This window comes from Taurulus bubalis (assembly GCF_910589615.1).
Source record: "Taurulus bubalis genome assembly, chromosome: 10".
In the NCBI taxonomy this organism is placed as follows: Eukaryota; Metazoa; Chordata; class Actinopteri; order Perciformes; family Cottidae; genus Taurulus; species Taurulus bubalis.
This window is the reverse complement of record NC_136598.1, coordinates 6,078,798-6,094,159: the sequence shown is the minus strand read 5'-3', so window position 1 is coordinate 6,094,159 and position 15,362 is coordinate 6,078,798. Positions and strand designations below refer to the sequence as shown.

Below are 15,362 nucleotides of genomic sequence, written 5' to 3'. Positions count from 1 at the left end.
TGTAGATGTCAACACTTATTAGGAATATAAGGAATATATATCATAAACTTCTTTTACATATTCAACCTGCAGTGTTATAATCTTTTTTGTAAAAGAAAATTTGCAGTTTCATTTCACTGTAGATTTTGCATAATAATGCAGGCTGCTGTGCTTTCATATCCTGCACTTATTGCAACACAGTGCACACCTTAAATAGCTTGGTTGGTGTTAGATCTGTCTGTCAAGCTTACAGGAACAGGGCTCATGGGTTGGAGAGCAGAGAGACAAGTGGAAATTAAATCCTAAACCAACAGTGCTGCATTGTTTATATCTTGAAAGATGTACATTCACAGTGATAAATGATGAACAGAGGCACAAACAACAACATACCACAGGAAATGAAGGTGTCTATAAGCAACACTTACAGTGATGGTGCCATTAATCTGACTCAGAATGAACATCACTATTTCCTCCAAAGATGTTTTCCAGCTTTGATTCACACTGTCTAAGAATGAAATTGCAGTAGAAAACAAGGCCCTTGAGTCTGTTCTCACAGGGGAAAAAACAGTACAATCCAGAATCTTTACATCTGTGAAACAATGGAAATGTAAGGTTTGCTATAAGAAACAAAAGGCAGCCAGAAGGGGTCTTGCAACAGAGGAATGATTGCTTAGCAACATATATTATCCAACACTGCAACAGCGGAGGGTGAGCAGGATGGTCTGATGGTGCAGAAGGATTCAAGCTAGGCAGCAAATTCAATTGTTTTATTGCTTTTTTTATGTTCTAGTGGGTGAATCAGAGGAAAGGGCACACACTTTAGTTTAGTGTACTGTGACATAGTTTTAAATTCAACTTTTACATTTACATAAACACTTCCTATAACATAATAGGTTTTCTGAAGAATCACAAAATCGACTACATATAATATTACTGTTGTTATTAGCAACACATTTATGTAAAAAGATGCAGTGAGTTGGATATGTCTGGCAGCTGCAATGATGTCTGGTGTTACACTGCCACCTGCTGTTTATTGGTTGGAAACTTAGCAGCTGCTGCTTCCACAGTACGCAATGAAAAGAGATGCAGATAAATTACATGAATTGAATATTAGAAGGGTCAGCAGTATATACCTACTTAAAGAGGATTATGCTATTTTCCTGCAAAATGCAGGTATTACAAAATACTCTGCTTATCTTTTACTTCCATTTAGCATTTTGCAGCATTAGTAGGTTTGGAGAAGGATGGAAATGAGCGCTGGTCCAAAGGAGAAGGGTGTTTAGAATCAATGCCTGATGTACCGACTAATCCTCTCTGTGAACCGCCCATCTTCAGCCCTGATGCCTTCGTAGTGATTTATTATTCTGATGTTGCCCTCAATATGTCTTCCAGGCTATACAACCTTTTGCCAATGATAGATACTACATAGTGCAATTACTCAAGTACTGTTCTTAGTAAACCTAAAACATCTTTACAGTTAGTTCCTGTATTTGCTCAGCATTATGGGTGTAGTGCTGACATTATATGTATTAAGGTCCACCATGGGCTGTTTATATAGGCCGCATCTGAGAAGGCCATGACACCCCAGGTCCGGCGCTTGGTCCTGATGATCTAATAAACTATTTGGTCCTTAGGTGAAACAACAATATTACATTTTTCCCATATGGAAAATAAAATGAAGACAACTAGTCCAGTGCTCTTTGTTCCCAATATTTTTATATCTGGTTAGCAATTTTAGATCAGGCCTGTGCAAGATGATTTGTGTGTCATAAATTAACACAGATAACAGCCTTTTCTTTAATTCAGTGTGAGTTCATCATTGCTGATTCTATTGTTTTTTCTTGTCAACTAAATTGACCATGTTTTAAAACGGCCCAATTCAGGTTGACATTAACACAATGCCAAACAGGCCACTTCATGCCAATGCAGTCAGGACATTGGAAACCTTGACCACAAAAGTATTCCAGATGTCAGAGTTGATAAATTAGAGAAAGTCCACAGATCTTTAATTTCAAGATCCAGTATTGGACTGGATCGTTGGCAAAGCCCTATAAAAACACTTTGAAACTATGCATCATTATGAAATTGAAAGTGTTCCATAGCAGAGGCTGCTCTTTAAGTTTGACTTGTTTCCACTTCCATCGGATGCGCTTGAAAGAAGTTAGCTTAGAGGACACAGTCACCGCTTCAGGTGCAAGTTCAGGTTATTAAATGAGTTAAATAGTTATTTGGTGTGACTAACAGGCCTTTTTTAAATACGTACATTTGAAATTTGCTTCTGCATCTGAAATTTAGGCATTCCTTGATCCTATCAAAATGTACCATTTAAATGTAAGAGAGGCATCACGCTACCTGTGCAGGTCCGTGAAGTGCTACAGGGTTCAAACAAAGATGGCCGTACCCTATTTGGGTGTGGCAACAACATACTAGAAACATCATGGGCCGTATTCACAAAGCTTCTTAGTGAAAAGAGTTGCACGTAGTGATGAACACAAAGACGTTTTTTTTTAGAACTATGTGATTTTCTATTGTTTTCCCCTTACAGGTTAGACAAGATCCACAAGATTAAAGTAAAAAAAAAAAAATCTGAGGTGGAAAACCACCTCTTCCACCCAGCGCAGTAACGCTTTAACGTCAGAAATTAAAGAGATTACAACACTAAAATATTTGACAACTGGAGAAATGTAAGTGTTTGCAGGTTTATAGATGTATATGCCAACGCTGCTAATCATCAGCAATCACAGAAACTGTTGAGAGCTGAGCCATTTACCCTGTTGATATGAAAACAATTAGGCACTAAAATTACCAGTATGTTAAATACACATTTGTGAATTGACTACTGCACTGTGTTTTCAATTACTTTTAAAGTAGGCCTAGGGCTTACAATGTATTCAACTGAGATGTTCAGTTGTATTTATAATTGCAGTGTGTGAAAAGAGATTTTGGACTATCTGAGAAGTTACCATTCACGGAACCATTGAATATATTGTAATGGGGCTAAATATAGGAAAAATGTCTCCTGTTTGTCAACCCTTTATGGCAAAATGCTTTTATCCGGCTGGTTTTCCCCAAATTTTTGCGGGCCTATTGGTCGGATATTTCAAATGCCTCGGGGACCCAAGGGCTTAGCAGAAGCCTGGATCAAAATAATTCTTGAATAAAGTAGGTACACATTACCATATGATATCCATCCTACCACATGGCCCACATGTTGTCCAAAATACAATATCTTAAAGACACTTTCAGATTTTTAGACTTAAACATACTATATTAACAATAAAGAGGAAACTAATTCATGACAACACAACAAAAGAAAACAGACTGAACAATTATACTTAAAAGATAACTGTAAAACTGCAAACAAGGGGGAAAAAGCCAACTGCTTCATATTTAATTTTATCATCATTGTTGCCAGTATTGTAAAACAATAATAATTAATTCATCCCCTTAATTATGTCGGCTTTTCAGTCAAGGCCAAGAATAGTCCTCAAACGTTCTTAGAGACATCCTCTTTCCCTGATATTGTATAAGTCACTCTCTCATATGATGCCATTTTGAACAGATTTTCCACAAATTCATTGAAAGGTGTACCAGTGATTAATTCTGTACCCTATTATTGCTGCAAACTAAGCCATAGTCTGATGTTTAGTGAGTGTGTTGGTCTCGAGTGTTAAACCAAGTATACACAATGCTGTGGAGTATATCACCCACAATTCTCTGTTGCTAAGACGGGCGGATCCAAAGGGTGACCCAGGAGACTTCAAGTTTGACATCTGCCCATACAAAAGACTCCAAAGTATTCAAGGAGAGGTCAGCAGATTCTGGAAGAAGTGGCGCCAGTTGGCTGGTCCTAATCTGTTTGTAAGAAACAAGTGGCACACCAAGGAGGAAAATGTTGCAGTAGGAGATTTGGTATGGCTGGCTGACCAAAATGCCCTCAGAGTGGTCAGTGTCACCGCTGATAGGGAAGGCATCGTAAGTGATGTACATGTTAGAACCTTTCCCAGCTACCCCGTTCCGGTCACAAAGCCAAACAAAGGAGAGATCACAAAAACAAACAAGGAAGGAACCAAGAGGCTCTTAACAAAAATTCTGCATAGGGATGTCAGATGCCTTGTCATCCTACTACCCATTGAAGAACAACCAGAGGCTTGAAAGACTGGTATGACCTCCATGGGTTTAAAAAACCAGGAGCTCAAGTGGGAGGTGTTGAGACCAAACGGTGGAACTCTCCAATTTTGCCATTTTTCAAGTTAATTTTAGTTTCTCATCAGATCAGCTCACTTGACTTTGCTTAAAAAAAAATGCAAGTCCCATAATGCGCCACCAGCAGGCCAGTGCAGGCTGTTCATTACTTCAAGTTGCAACACCTGCGAATGGAAGGTCTTATAGTTAATAAGGCATATTAATCAGTTGTACTTTTAAGATCTCACTTTGAAAGATACATACCATACCTTTAGTTTTGTCACAACCAGATAACATATGCACAAGTACCTGTTTCTTCCCCATACCACCAGCAGGTGGGAAGGAAGCTGTGATGATTTATTTGGAGTCCAAAAGCTTTTATTCAGAAGTTCTAGTTGTTTTCCTAAGGACCACCATCAAATAAACAAGCTCCAATTAAACACATCAATGAATGGCGTACCTGGAAGCCACAAGCTACAGTGGCCAAGCAATTTGGCCTGGTGTGATCATCCCGTAGGCTACCCGGCTGCAAACTGCGGCTCCAAATACGCCAGAGATAACATTATTTTATAACATCTACGAGGGAGACGGGTACAGTGCTTCCCTTAGTCTGAAGTAGCACTCCCTTACCAGTGACAACAAGGTAGTCCACCTAGCATTGTTCAGATTCAGCCCCAATTTAAGGGCAGCCTAGCCCAGAAGTAAACAAGTTTCACCTTGTAGGGGGCTAAGCAATGAATTGGAAACAATTGTCATGGTAAGAGTGTTACATTTGTTCTCATGTCTTAAAGAATGTTCAAATTTATAATAAAGAGACAGTCCTATTGTATGTATTTACATGCTATTTGCTTGATTTGATCTAGAAAAATGTACTAATGTATTTGAACAACACATACTGAAATTATCAAGGCATTTTAAACTAGATTGAAGGGCCCCTCACCAAGATGCGATCTCAAGAGCTTTGGGGTCACAGGGCTGCACAAACAGGCACATGGCCCCATATGAATATATTATGTGTTATAATTCCCCCCTGCATTTTAACTACTTTTTACTATTTCAGGTCTTACATTACTTCTGTTTACATGGTTTTATTTTAATATATATATATGTGTGTGTGTGTGTTTAATGAGCATTGTTGCAGGGAGTCTTTTTTGATCCCTTGAAAAACAGTACATATTTGACCCCGCCCCCTGCCTGTCAGGCAGCGTTGAGGGCGGCGCTGTCCTCCACCGCTTGTAGCTATGGAAACTCGTCGATGGCAACATCCACCAGTCCGCTCTGCCCCCCATCCTCATACCTCTCAGAGGTGCTGAGTGTGTGCAACTGGGACCGAGAAACGAGACGCTGCAAGATGGCGATTCCGCGACTCATGGCTTGTTTTGTTCTGTCCGCCAGTTTCGGTAAGTAGTTGTGCCTTTTCAGACAATGCTGTTGTGAAAACGTCGCGGTGCTTTAACGAGGTGCGGCGACCTTAAATCACAGCTGTATCGGAGCTGCACGATGCTAACAGACGTTAGCTTGACAGAAACAGGTTGGGAGATGTCAAGGAAGCTTTATCGTCACGCCATATGTATTTGCACGGTAGTATTTGGGAGGTTTTCGTTATTGTCAATGTTATATTTCTTCCTTAATGGTAATGCCACGTTGCTGTTGTGAGAATTGAACCTGAAAAAAAAAAAAATGACGTAGTTTTAAGAGCGTCGTTCACGTTTAATTTATGTCAACGATACCGCCCGCTATCCGGAGCCGTTCACAGTGCCGCTGTATTTCTTCACTGTGGGTAAACTAACCAAGCCCCGAGATCAGTTTGTGTGTCTATTTGTCTCTGGCGGGTAATTCTGAGGACATTTCTGTCTTAAAAAAAAATAAAAAAGCAAAACCTTACTTTGGGTGAAAGAAAAAGCAACCACATGGTAACGTGACGGGACCTGTCATGTCAGCCATAAGACAAAGGGCACCAGAAAGCACAAGAGCATCTCACATAACATGCATGCACTGTGTGCATTAAGCATGCAGCACATAGACTGTGAATAAACAGCTAAATCACTGACCCATACATTGAGTTCATACGAGTTAAATCTGTCTAACCCACTGAATCCCATCCAAGAGAGTGTGTGAACTGACCTTTAGTGATCACTGATTGATGATGATGATGATGATGAGTGAGGGGTGTTATTAGTGTGTTACAAACGAAGAGCCAGACATGGTGTGTTGGAGATGACACGCCTCATCGTCATCCCTGCCCAACAACAACAGCTTGAGCGTTGGAGCTGATCAATGCAGCTGATGCTGGGTGTTGTATTCCACCCCCCACCCCCCCGGTGTGTGTGTGTGTGTGTGTGTGTGTGTGTGTGTGTGTCTGTGTGTGCACTTGGTGTGAGGTCACTCTGCTGTGGGATGAAAATTGGCAGTGGAGTGAGTTATTTCCAAATAGCAGATTACATTAGTAAGTGTTGAACTTTTGGCCCAGCTTCTCTGCAAGTGTGAATCACATGTCTAAGTGACTGCCGAAGCAACGTTTCATTTATCATGTTCGAGACAGTGGGTTTTGGTTCCGAAACTCAGTGTAAATGTAGCTCAAGGCCCCCGTAGCAGGAGAAATTATTCACATTTTTAGATTGATGTTAATATTCTGAAATTCTTCCCTCCAGTTTTAGTCTGCCTTTGGGTTTAGATCATTAATAGGAATCCGTTGTAATGTTGTTTAATTCATGCTTTGTATAACTTGCACATTTACATTTAAATATTTTAGCTCAAAGTAATACAAAATAAATCTTTTTGCATGAAGATTATCATGTTATTCCTACTTCATCATCTGGTTCCTGCTTTTAATGGAAGCTATATATACAATGTTACACTAAGGCTGCAATTAACAAATGTTTTCTTGATTGATAGATTAATAGTTATGTAGAACGCTTCATAACACGATTCATCGTTCTGTATAATGATTAATTTATCAAGGTAATGTATTCAGATTGCTTGTTTAATTTGTGATCAGTTCACAATCATAAGAGAAAAGCAGCAACCCTTTAAAATTGAGATGCTGGAATCAGAGAATTGTTGGTATTTCTGCGAAAACAATTGATTGTTTATTTAAATACTTGCTGAGTCGACGGAGCTCTGGATCATACATGTGTCTTAAAGTCAGCATTTGTCAGACAATTTTAGTATTTTGAAAAATGTCAATATCTCATTGTTTATTTACTCTGGGATCCTGCTTGTTTCCTCACCAGTGTCATTTTGGTCGGCTACGATGGCTTTCCTACATTTCCTGTAGTGTGACAACATGATTGTTTCATACTGATCCACTGGAGTGAGTTACACTACACATTCACTCCAGTATGCTGTGAGTGGCCCATAGCCCATACACCCCTCCATGTTGCTGCGAACTCTGCCTTCAGCATATTTGCAGCGACTGCACTGGAATGTTTGGGAAAACAGCTTTTTATAGATGCGCTGGTTTGACATTTATTTTGTTTGTTCCAGGGGTGGGAATGGGTATTTGATTTCATATGTAGTGCGTAAGAGGAATTGCGGAATCTGGCCATTTAAGAGCACATTTCTCTCAGAACAGACAATAGACCTACTTTGTCTTTGCATTACAAAAACAAAGGGATTAAGAATTAGCCTGTATTTGCTTTCCAGCATGCTCTGAGATTAATTTTGAAATTCAAAAATATTGTCTCCTTTTCAACCTATATTGTGTCACCAGGGGACCAACCATTGTTGTGTGAATGCTTTTATTCTAAGCTCGTATTAGTAGTTAGCTACACATTGTCATGTTAATTGACTGTGGTTATACTTTCCCACGGCCTACTTTAAAAAAAAAAAGCATGTCAAAAATGTGCCTGTTGGTACACTATATTATATATCTTTTTTTTCTTCATTAAAGTGTGCATGCACCATACTTATACTCTCAGTATGAGCTATTGCTGTGAATAATAAGGACGGAAAACTGTATTTATGAAACAGTTTCTTTTTTTGGTAATGTTTTTTCAAAGAGAGAAGGGGGGAGGATGACATATAACAAAGGTCACCCCCAAGGAGTATTTCTCAGAGGTCCAGAGTGCATCAGCAAAACTTAATTATTAAAGATAATTTCCTGTAAACTTAGAATAACACATTACACACTGCTATGTGGAAATCCATGAAATGACAGGAGGTTTTTTTTTTGGTAACGTGATACTTGTGCAGCATGGTTGTAGCCGATTCTATCAAATGTCTATATTTAAAAGCTGTAGTTTTTACTTTGTCCCCCTTTTTTCGTAAACTTGCAGTTTGACGGAAGCTTCCGCCTCGATTGTAGAGACAACTCTTCACTCTGTCTCATATGCCGAGTGAGCGTTTGTTGGACGAGCTCTCCTTGCGTCTCATGGGATGTCCAGTCACAGCTGGGCTATAAATAGCTTCTTGATGTACAGGGTGGGAAAGTCAGCAACAGAGACGGAAGCTGAGACCTGGAAGTCAGATCTCATCAGTGTCCGCAGCTGCGCTTATTCCTTGGCAGGACCCACATTTCCATCACTTTCAGGCCGAGCGTCGGCTATATGTTAGCGAGCTAAATGTCCTAACGAGGCTGCTTTGAATACACAGACAGTTAGTCAGCGTGCACGGTGCCTCTGGCAAACAGGAGGGGATGTCTTGCAGTATTCAAGGCCCGCTCAGATAATTATTGTTATCTAATTTCAGCCTTCATTTGAAACACCTCCCATGGGAGCCATTAAAGCCTTCATTACTCAGCATGGGTGCCGTTAGACGCATGTGTACCCAGCGATTATTGCATTTGGAAGTGGCACAGGCACAATAGGTTGAGTGTAGGGTACCAGTGGATGCTGGAAACATGCATATTCATCCTCAGCATTTTAAATCAGACACATTGTGGAATTATGTGTACATTTGACATTGTAATTATTACATTTTCTTAATTTGTTGTTGCACACCCCTCGCTCTTTGCTCACTTATTTTCCGCTTAAATTGGCAATCTGCTGGCCCGAGTTTGACAAAACTTGTGCATTATGCCCCTTGCCATTACAGTCTGACATTTGCAAAATAACACTGATTGCTTTAAGGAGTGCACTCAAGCGAGGAACTTAAAATAAGTATATCTCATGTGTTGTTTGTGCCGGGGGGGAACAAGACGGCTGATTAAATATGCTTCGAATTTAAGCACATTCCCACCGTCAAGTTATTTTTGTTTTGTTCAGGGATTTTGATACATTATTTATCCTATAAAACTCAGTGTTAATCAGTGTCACAATTTAGCGAAGAAGTGCTTTCACTTAACTTGAAAAAAATTGAATAAACCCGAGATCTTGTAATGTTTTAGGCTTTCTGCTCTATTTAGTGCCACATCATTGACCAATTCCAGCTATTCTTCAGAGGGACATTGTCACCCAAAAACTAGTGAAATCCAGTGAACCAGCAATGCAGCTGTTCATTTTCTCTTAGTTTTTTTATAGAAATGCATGTCCAATTTGTGTCTGAGAGCATTGTTTCTATTTTGTTTCAGTTTTTCTTTCTACTTTATGAGTGTCAGTGGTCAAACTAATTGATACCCGTGTGTATGTGCAGTATATCAAGTTATGCTAAGATACAAAAACACATAAACCCCAAATGATGTTCATGAATAATTTGAAACCTCTTATTTGTACATTGCTGGATACAACTATCTTGAGATTTGACTTGTTTCAGAAGCGTTCTGTCTTCAGTCTCTGTCTTCATTAATTGAAACAAATGCTCAGCTAGACTGGGGGCAGGGGATTTATTTTGTCGTTAAAAAAAACTCTGTGGTTGCCTTGCCTTGTATGCTTATGATGATTGTCTTGCTGCATTGTCCTAAAACTGAAAGGGACTATGTATAAAAGTGCTCCCACATTGGCTCTCCAGGGTGTGTCAAACAAAAAGCTGAAAGTCAGCACTTTAACTTCAGTCGGGGGTTTCATTTAAAATGCAGTACACAAGAGTAAAGCTGAAACAATAAACACATTTTCATTGCAGCAATTTAACATTTAAAACGTGTTCTCCCATTCAGTGTTTCATCACCACCCTAATTATTATAAAATGAACCATTGTAAAGCACCCAAATCAAATAATGTCTGAATATTTATTCTCAAGAGTCAGCTCTTTCCTAATGCCTCGTGTGCAGCACACACATTCATTAAAGATGCATGTGAAAACACGTTTTGGCCCCAGGTGTTAATCCTCTTAAAAAGAAATGTGAAGTGATTAATAAGAAATGTTGACTCTAAATCAGTTCCCAAAGCTGCCTCAGAGGTTCTATATTTATCATTTTAATCCACTGTTTATTAGGAAACATGCCCAGTTGATAATGTCTGCTAATGAAAATGCTTGTGTTTGGTGTGCCATCAGGGTTACTCAGCATTGAGTGTCTTGCTTCTTTTTTGTCAAAGGTCACATCCCATCATCACTCGGGGTAATCCTCCGAACCACAGACAAGATTGTGTGGGCAAATGAGTTTGAGCGTAAGTTGCTGCAAAATCACTCTATAACCTATTTAGCGAAAGTAGCTTTTCTTTTCCTGATGCATTCTGCTTCCCCCACAGCCATCGAACTGACCTGTTTAATAGAGTCCATCTCCACAAACAACCCAAGGATTGAATGGAAAAAGATTAAGAACGGTATCCCCAGTTATGTGTACTTTCAGCACAGGATAGCAGGTAAACCACTTGCAAACTCTCCCTTTTTTTTAAACCCCATCAACCAGTAGTTTCAAAGCAATGTCTCAGGACTCAAAGCTTAGCCAAATGAATGGTACTTTGAAAGAACTTGGCATTGCATTCCGTTCTTGTGGACTGTGAAGTCATGTTGTGTATGTGAATGAGCAATTGTAAAGTGTTTTTTTTTCTTTCCTCTCTTGAAAGGGGACTTGGAGCACAGAGCTCAGCTCAGAGAGCCGGCCAACATCATGATCTTCAACACCACTCGGTCTGACACTGCAGAGTACCGCTGCGAGGTGGCCGCCATCGACGATCAAAGGGACTTTGATGAGATACTTATCAGTCTTGCAGTAAGAGGTATGTTGAGCTGGTACCACATTGGTCCGGTGTTGAAGACTTACAGCACATCACCATTTGCATTCTTGAGGATGATGAAAAGTATATATTTAGTTTAAATTAAAGGATTATCAATTCATTTTAGTTTATGAACTAGTATATAGTTTGACAGATTTGGATGGACATGGAGGAGAAAATCAACACCAGTCTTACACCTGGGCCTTAAATATGAAACTACAGCCAGCAGTCGATTAGCTTAGCTTAGCATGAAGGCTGGAAGCGGGTGAAAACACACGATGAAGCCCCTAAGTACATTCCTGAATTTGTGTGTGCAGACAGTGACTTAAAGTCTCTCAGGTGAGGACAACCGGTGCCGACTGGATGTTCTCAGAGATCTACTTGAGATGAAGGGAGGCCGAACATTTGCTGTCTTTGCGCCTCAAATTTTGAATAGTTTCCCTCTATTATAATTTCTTAGTTTTCTTTTACTGGTGATTTTACATTTTAGTTCATGTTCTTTCTGTTTTGTAAATTCTTTGTGCTTCTCTTTAACGCTTCTTGATATTTTATGATTTTATTGTGACACAATATATATATATCATATGTAAGGGACAGGGGTCAATTTTCTTATGTTAAAATGTCTTACTATTCCTGTAAGTCATTACTTTTGGCTCTGCTAACCTATAATGATTATTTTCCATATTCAGACATTTTGTGCATCAAGTGATTGATAAAAATGATGTACGTGTATATATAGATAGATAGATAGATAGATAGATAGATAGATAGATAGATAGATAGATATCTTAAAAAAATCTTTAAAATTGATCATGAACAGTTAGAGGTTGCCATAGTTTGATGTGTGTCTATGTGCAGTGAAACCTGTTGTACCGCGGTGCAGCGTGCCAGAGGCGGTCACAGTTGGAACGTCAACCGAGCTGCGATGTCTTGAGAACGAGGGCTTCCCTGCTCCTCAGTACCGCTGGTTCCACAACACTGAGGAGCTTCCTCAGGACCCCAAAATCAGCCCGAAGTTGGTCAACTCTTCATACAGCATCAACGCTGACACTGGTGGCTTGGTAAGAAAGACACAGGGTGTGATATGTATATTATACTTATATTTATTTTCACGGCCTGCAATGAACTAGCACTAAAGAAATGGCCACAAATTGTATTTTCTATTGATGTTACTATATTATTAGAAATCAACTTATCAGAATCGCTCAGTCAAATGCGAAAGAAGTAGTTGACGTTATGTTCTGTGGCATGGGAAAAGTACAGCTTATCTATACTAATGTAAATGGGATTTAATAAATCCATGTGTGTAAAGATAGCCAAAGAGGAAGATAAACCTAAAACCAGCATATGAAAGAAGGATAATGTTACATTCAAAGCCAAGGTGATGTGTCTATGGTGTACATAATGACGACCATGTCACTAAACACATTTCCATATCATAAAATGCCACGACACGTTCTAAGGAAATGTCAAAAGAATTTATCCACAGCCAAGCATCTTTTACCATTTTGTTGACAACACAGCTGTCTGTCGTTGCACTGAAACATCTCTAAAAATGTCTACTCAGAAATTTCGAAGAGTGAGGAAGGAGGACGCAGGGGAGTACTACTGCCAGGCGAAGAATGATGCCGGACATGCACAGTGTCCTTCGCAAGTGATGGAAGTCTGTGAGTGTCTGACCGTCTGAGTCACTGTTTTCTATCCAAGATATAAGAGTTTTATCTCAAGCTGTTTTACTTGTGTTGTGTGATGGGGTATCTGCGTCGTAATGGCATGGCGCTTTCTAGATATCAAAAGGAAATGTCTGATTTGACGTTTACTTGAAAGATGGCTGATCAGCGGAACCATTAATCAAGTGATGATTTCAGCCCCATGTTAAATACATAGAATTAACATACACAAGTACGCAGATCATAATACTTGATATGTCTCAAGCCACCAAACTCTGTGAAGATAATCATCTCTGTGTCCTGTTGCAGATGACGTCGACATCCTCGGGATTTTCCTCAAGTCGTTTGGTGCGGTGGTCGTTTTCCTCTGTGTGGCTGGTTCCATTTGTCATTCCTTGAAACGTGGATGCTTCGACAAAAAAGGCCACAATGAAAATAAGTGAGTACAATCTCTGAGGAACACAAGAGGCAACATTTTGTAGGATTTTGTATTTTATTATGTTTCTTTAATTCATTTATTCCAGCTACAATTGGCCAGCACAGAATGAGGGTGTTGAATATGCCGATGCAGATGAGGTAAGCAGAGCATACACAGTATTTATTGCATGTCTGTGAAGACATTAAACTATTTTAAAGGATCAGTTGTGCATACTTATTTCATAATCCTGGTTTTTCACAGGGCCATTTTCGCCACAAGTCCTCGTTCATCATTTGACAGCAGAGACGGAGGACAAGACGAAACCAAGTCAAAAGCAAAAAACTGTTGAGGTTAAACTGCTACAATGATTCTCCAGATGGTAAAGTTTGAGGTGTAACATGGCACATAATTCTCTAATGCACATCAAAATCAAAACAACAAACTTGCCAAAGTCATTTTGATATCATTTTGTGGCACTGTTTCACGTTTTTTTATAGCGTGATAGCATTTTTTATTTTCTTCTCTGTTAGTATTAATTACCTTTTGAAACATTTTTTTACTCCATATTTTGTTTATTTTGAACTAATTTGCCACAATGTTTTTATTATACAAAAAAAAAAATTAAAAGCTGTGGAATTTGATATTTGGCCCCCGGTGTCATTGCAAAGGATGCCGGAAGCTATTTTTTGGACAAATCTTGTTTTATAATTCTTAAACTTTTTACTGAGTACACTGAAATTGTTTGACAAAACTAATTTACATTATATTTGTTCATAGGGTAAACAAGTTCTTATTTTGTTCCACATGGGGATAAGTTGCAACGTTATTTTGTATATACTGTAGTTATACAGGCAATAAGCAGCAGACTGTAAACGACTGATGAGCTCAGATTCATAAGGCACAATTTATCAGCCTTTCTTATATTCACAGATAATAACAAGTCTATACGAGTAAAGAGTAACTTGTGAGTTTGAACAACATATATCCCACTATGCTGCAAAGTCAATATGTACTATGAAGGTGGTGAAGTATGATTTCTAGAGTGCTGTTTCTGTGTATAAGTGACCTTCTATGCTTTACCAATTATTTTGTGAGTATTGGACATATTGTCCAGTTTTGACTCAGTATTTGATGTACATAAAGACATACATCTTTGATCTTTTCATTTGCAAATATTGCACTCCATACCTTATTGTAAATACTGCAATAAAAGTGTTTGTCGGAAATAAATTTACAGTATTTACTGTTCAGTGTGTATCTGCAGTGTTGAGCCTGTCATTTCAAACATTAGTGTCAATGATTTGTGTAACAACTCAGGAACTGTTGTAAAATGTCCACTGTTTATTTGATATTAATGCTATATGTTCATGTTATTTTGTTACTATTAAATACGTTTGAACTGTAAATGTTGTGGTCATGTGTACTATTGACAGATTGATTTTGAGAAAGCACGAGAAATATATCCAGCATTTCTAAACTTCTTTTGATAGTCTACTGCAAAAATAGTTAGTCAGCTATATGATCTTACAAATGAACATTTTTAAACACATTTATTCACACAGTAGTTGCAACTAAAAGCATTTTATTTGATCTTCCACTGTGGTGAAGGAAGTATTCAGATATTTTTCTCAAGAAAAAAAGTGGAGTATAATGTACACTATATCCCTCTGAGATGTACTGTGAAGTGTGGAAGAAAAGTATAATAGTAAAAGTAGAAGAAAAATGATTGAGGCACTTTATATCTATGCTTCTTTATATTTATATTCCACTATATTCTAGAGCGAACTGGAACTATATTACATTTTGAAATCAGCTTAACTTCAAGCAGCTACAACAAAAGCTGCTTAAAAAACATCAGGAAATATAATCCAATATTATAATATCAGAATGATAGGGTGCCATTCGCCTGTATAAAGAGTACTCCTTCGTTTGATACTTTAAGTACTTGGATGTTAATATTATTTTGCCTGTGTAATAAACTTGAATGTAGGACTGTTACCCGTAATGGAATATATTTTCTTTGTGGTGCTGCTACTTCCACTTGAGTAAATTACTTTCTAAATAAATATAGCCTAATTG

The 15,362-nt window shown here is 38.6% G+C and overlaps 1 protein-coding gene across 1 annotated transcript; it reads left to right on the top strand.

Moving 5' to 3' along the window:
• Positions 1-5,419: 5,419 nt before the first annotated feature.
• Positions 5,420-13,737, top strand: jam3a (junctional adhesion molecule 3a; the record flags this gene model as incomplete). Its single annotated transcript, XM_079224501.1, has 9 exons — positions 5,420-5,564; positions 10,575-10,646; positions 10,728-10,841; positions 11,046-11,198; positions 12,054-12,256; positions 12,763-12,862; positions 13,175-13,304; positions 13,390-13,441; positions 13,545-13,737. The coding sequence occupies 9 exons, from the start codon at positions 5,420-5,422 to the stop codon at positions 13,578-13,580; spliced, it is 1,005 nt and encodes a 334-aa protein (XP_079080627.1). The 3' UTR covers positions 13,581-13,737.
• Positions 13,738-15,362: the final 1,625 nt, after the last annotated feature.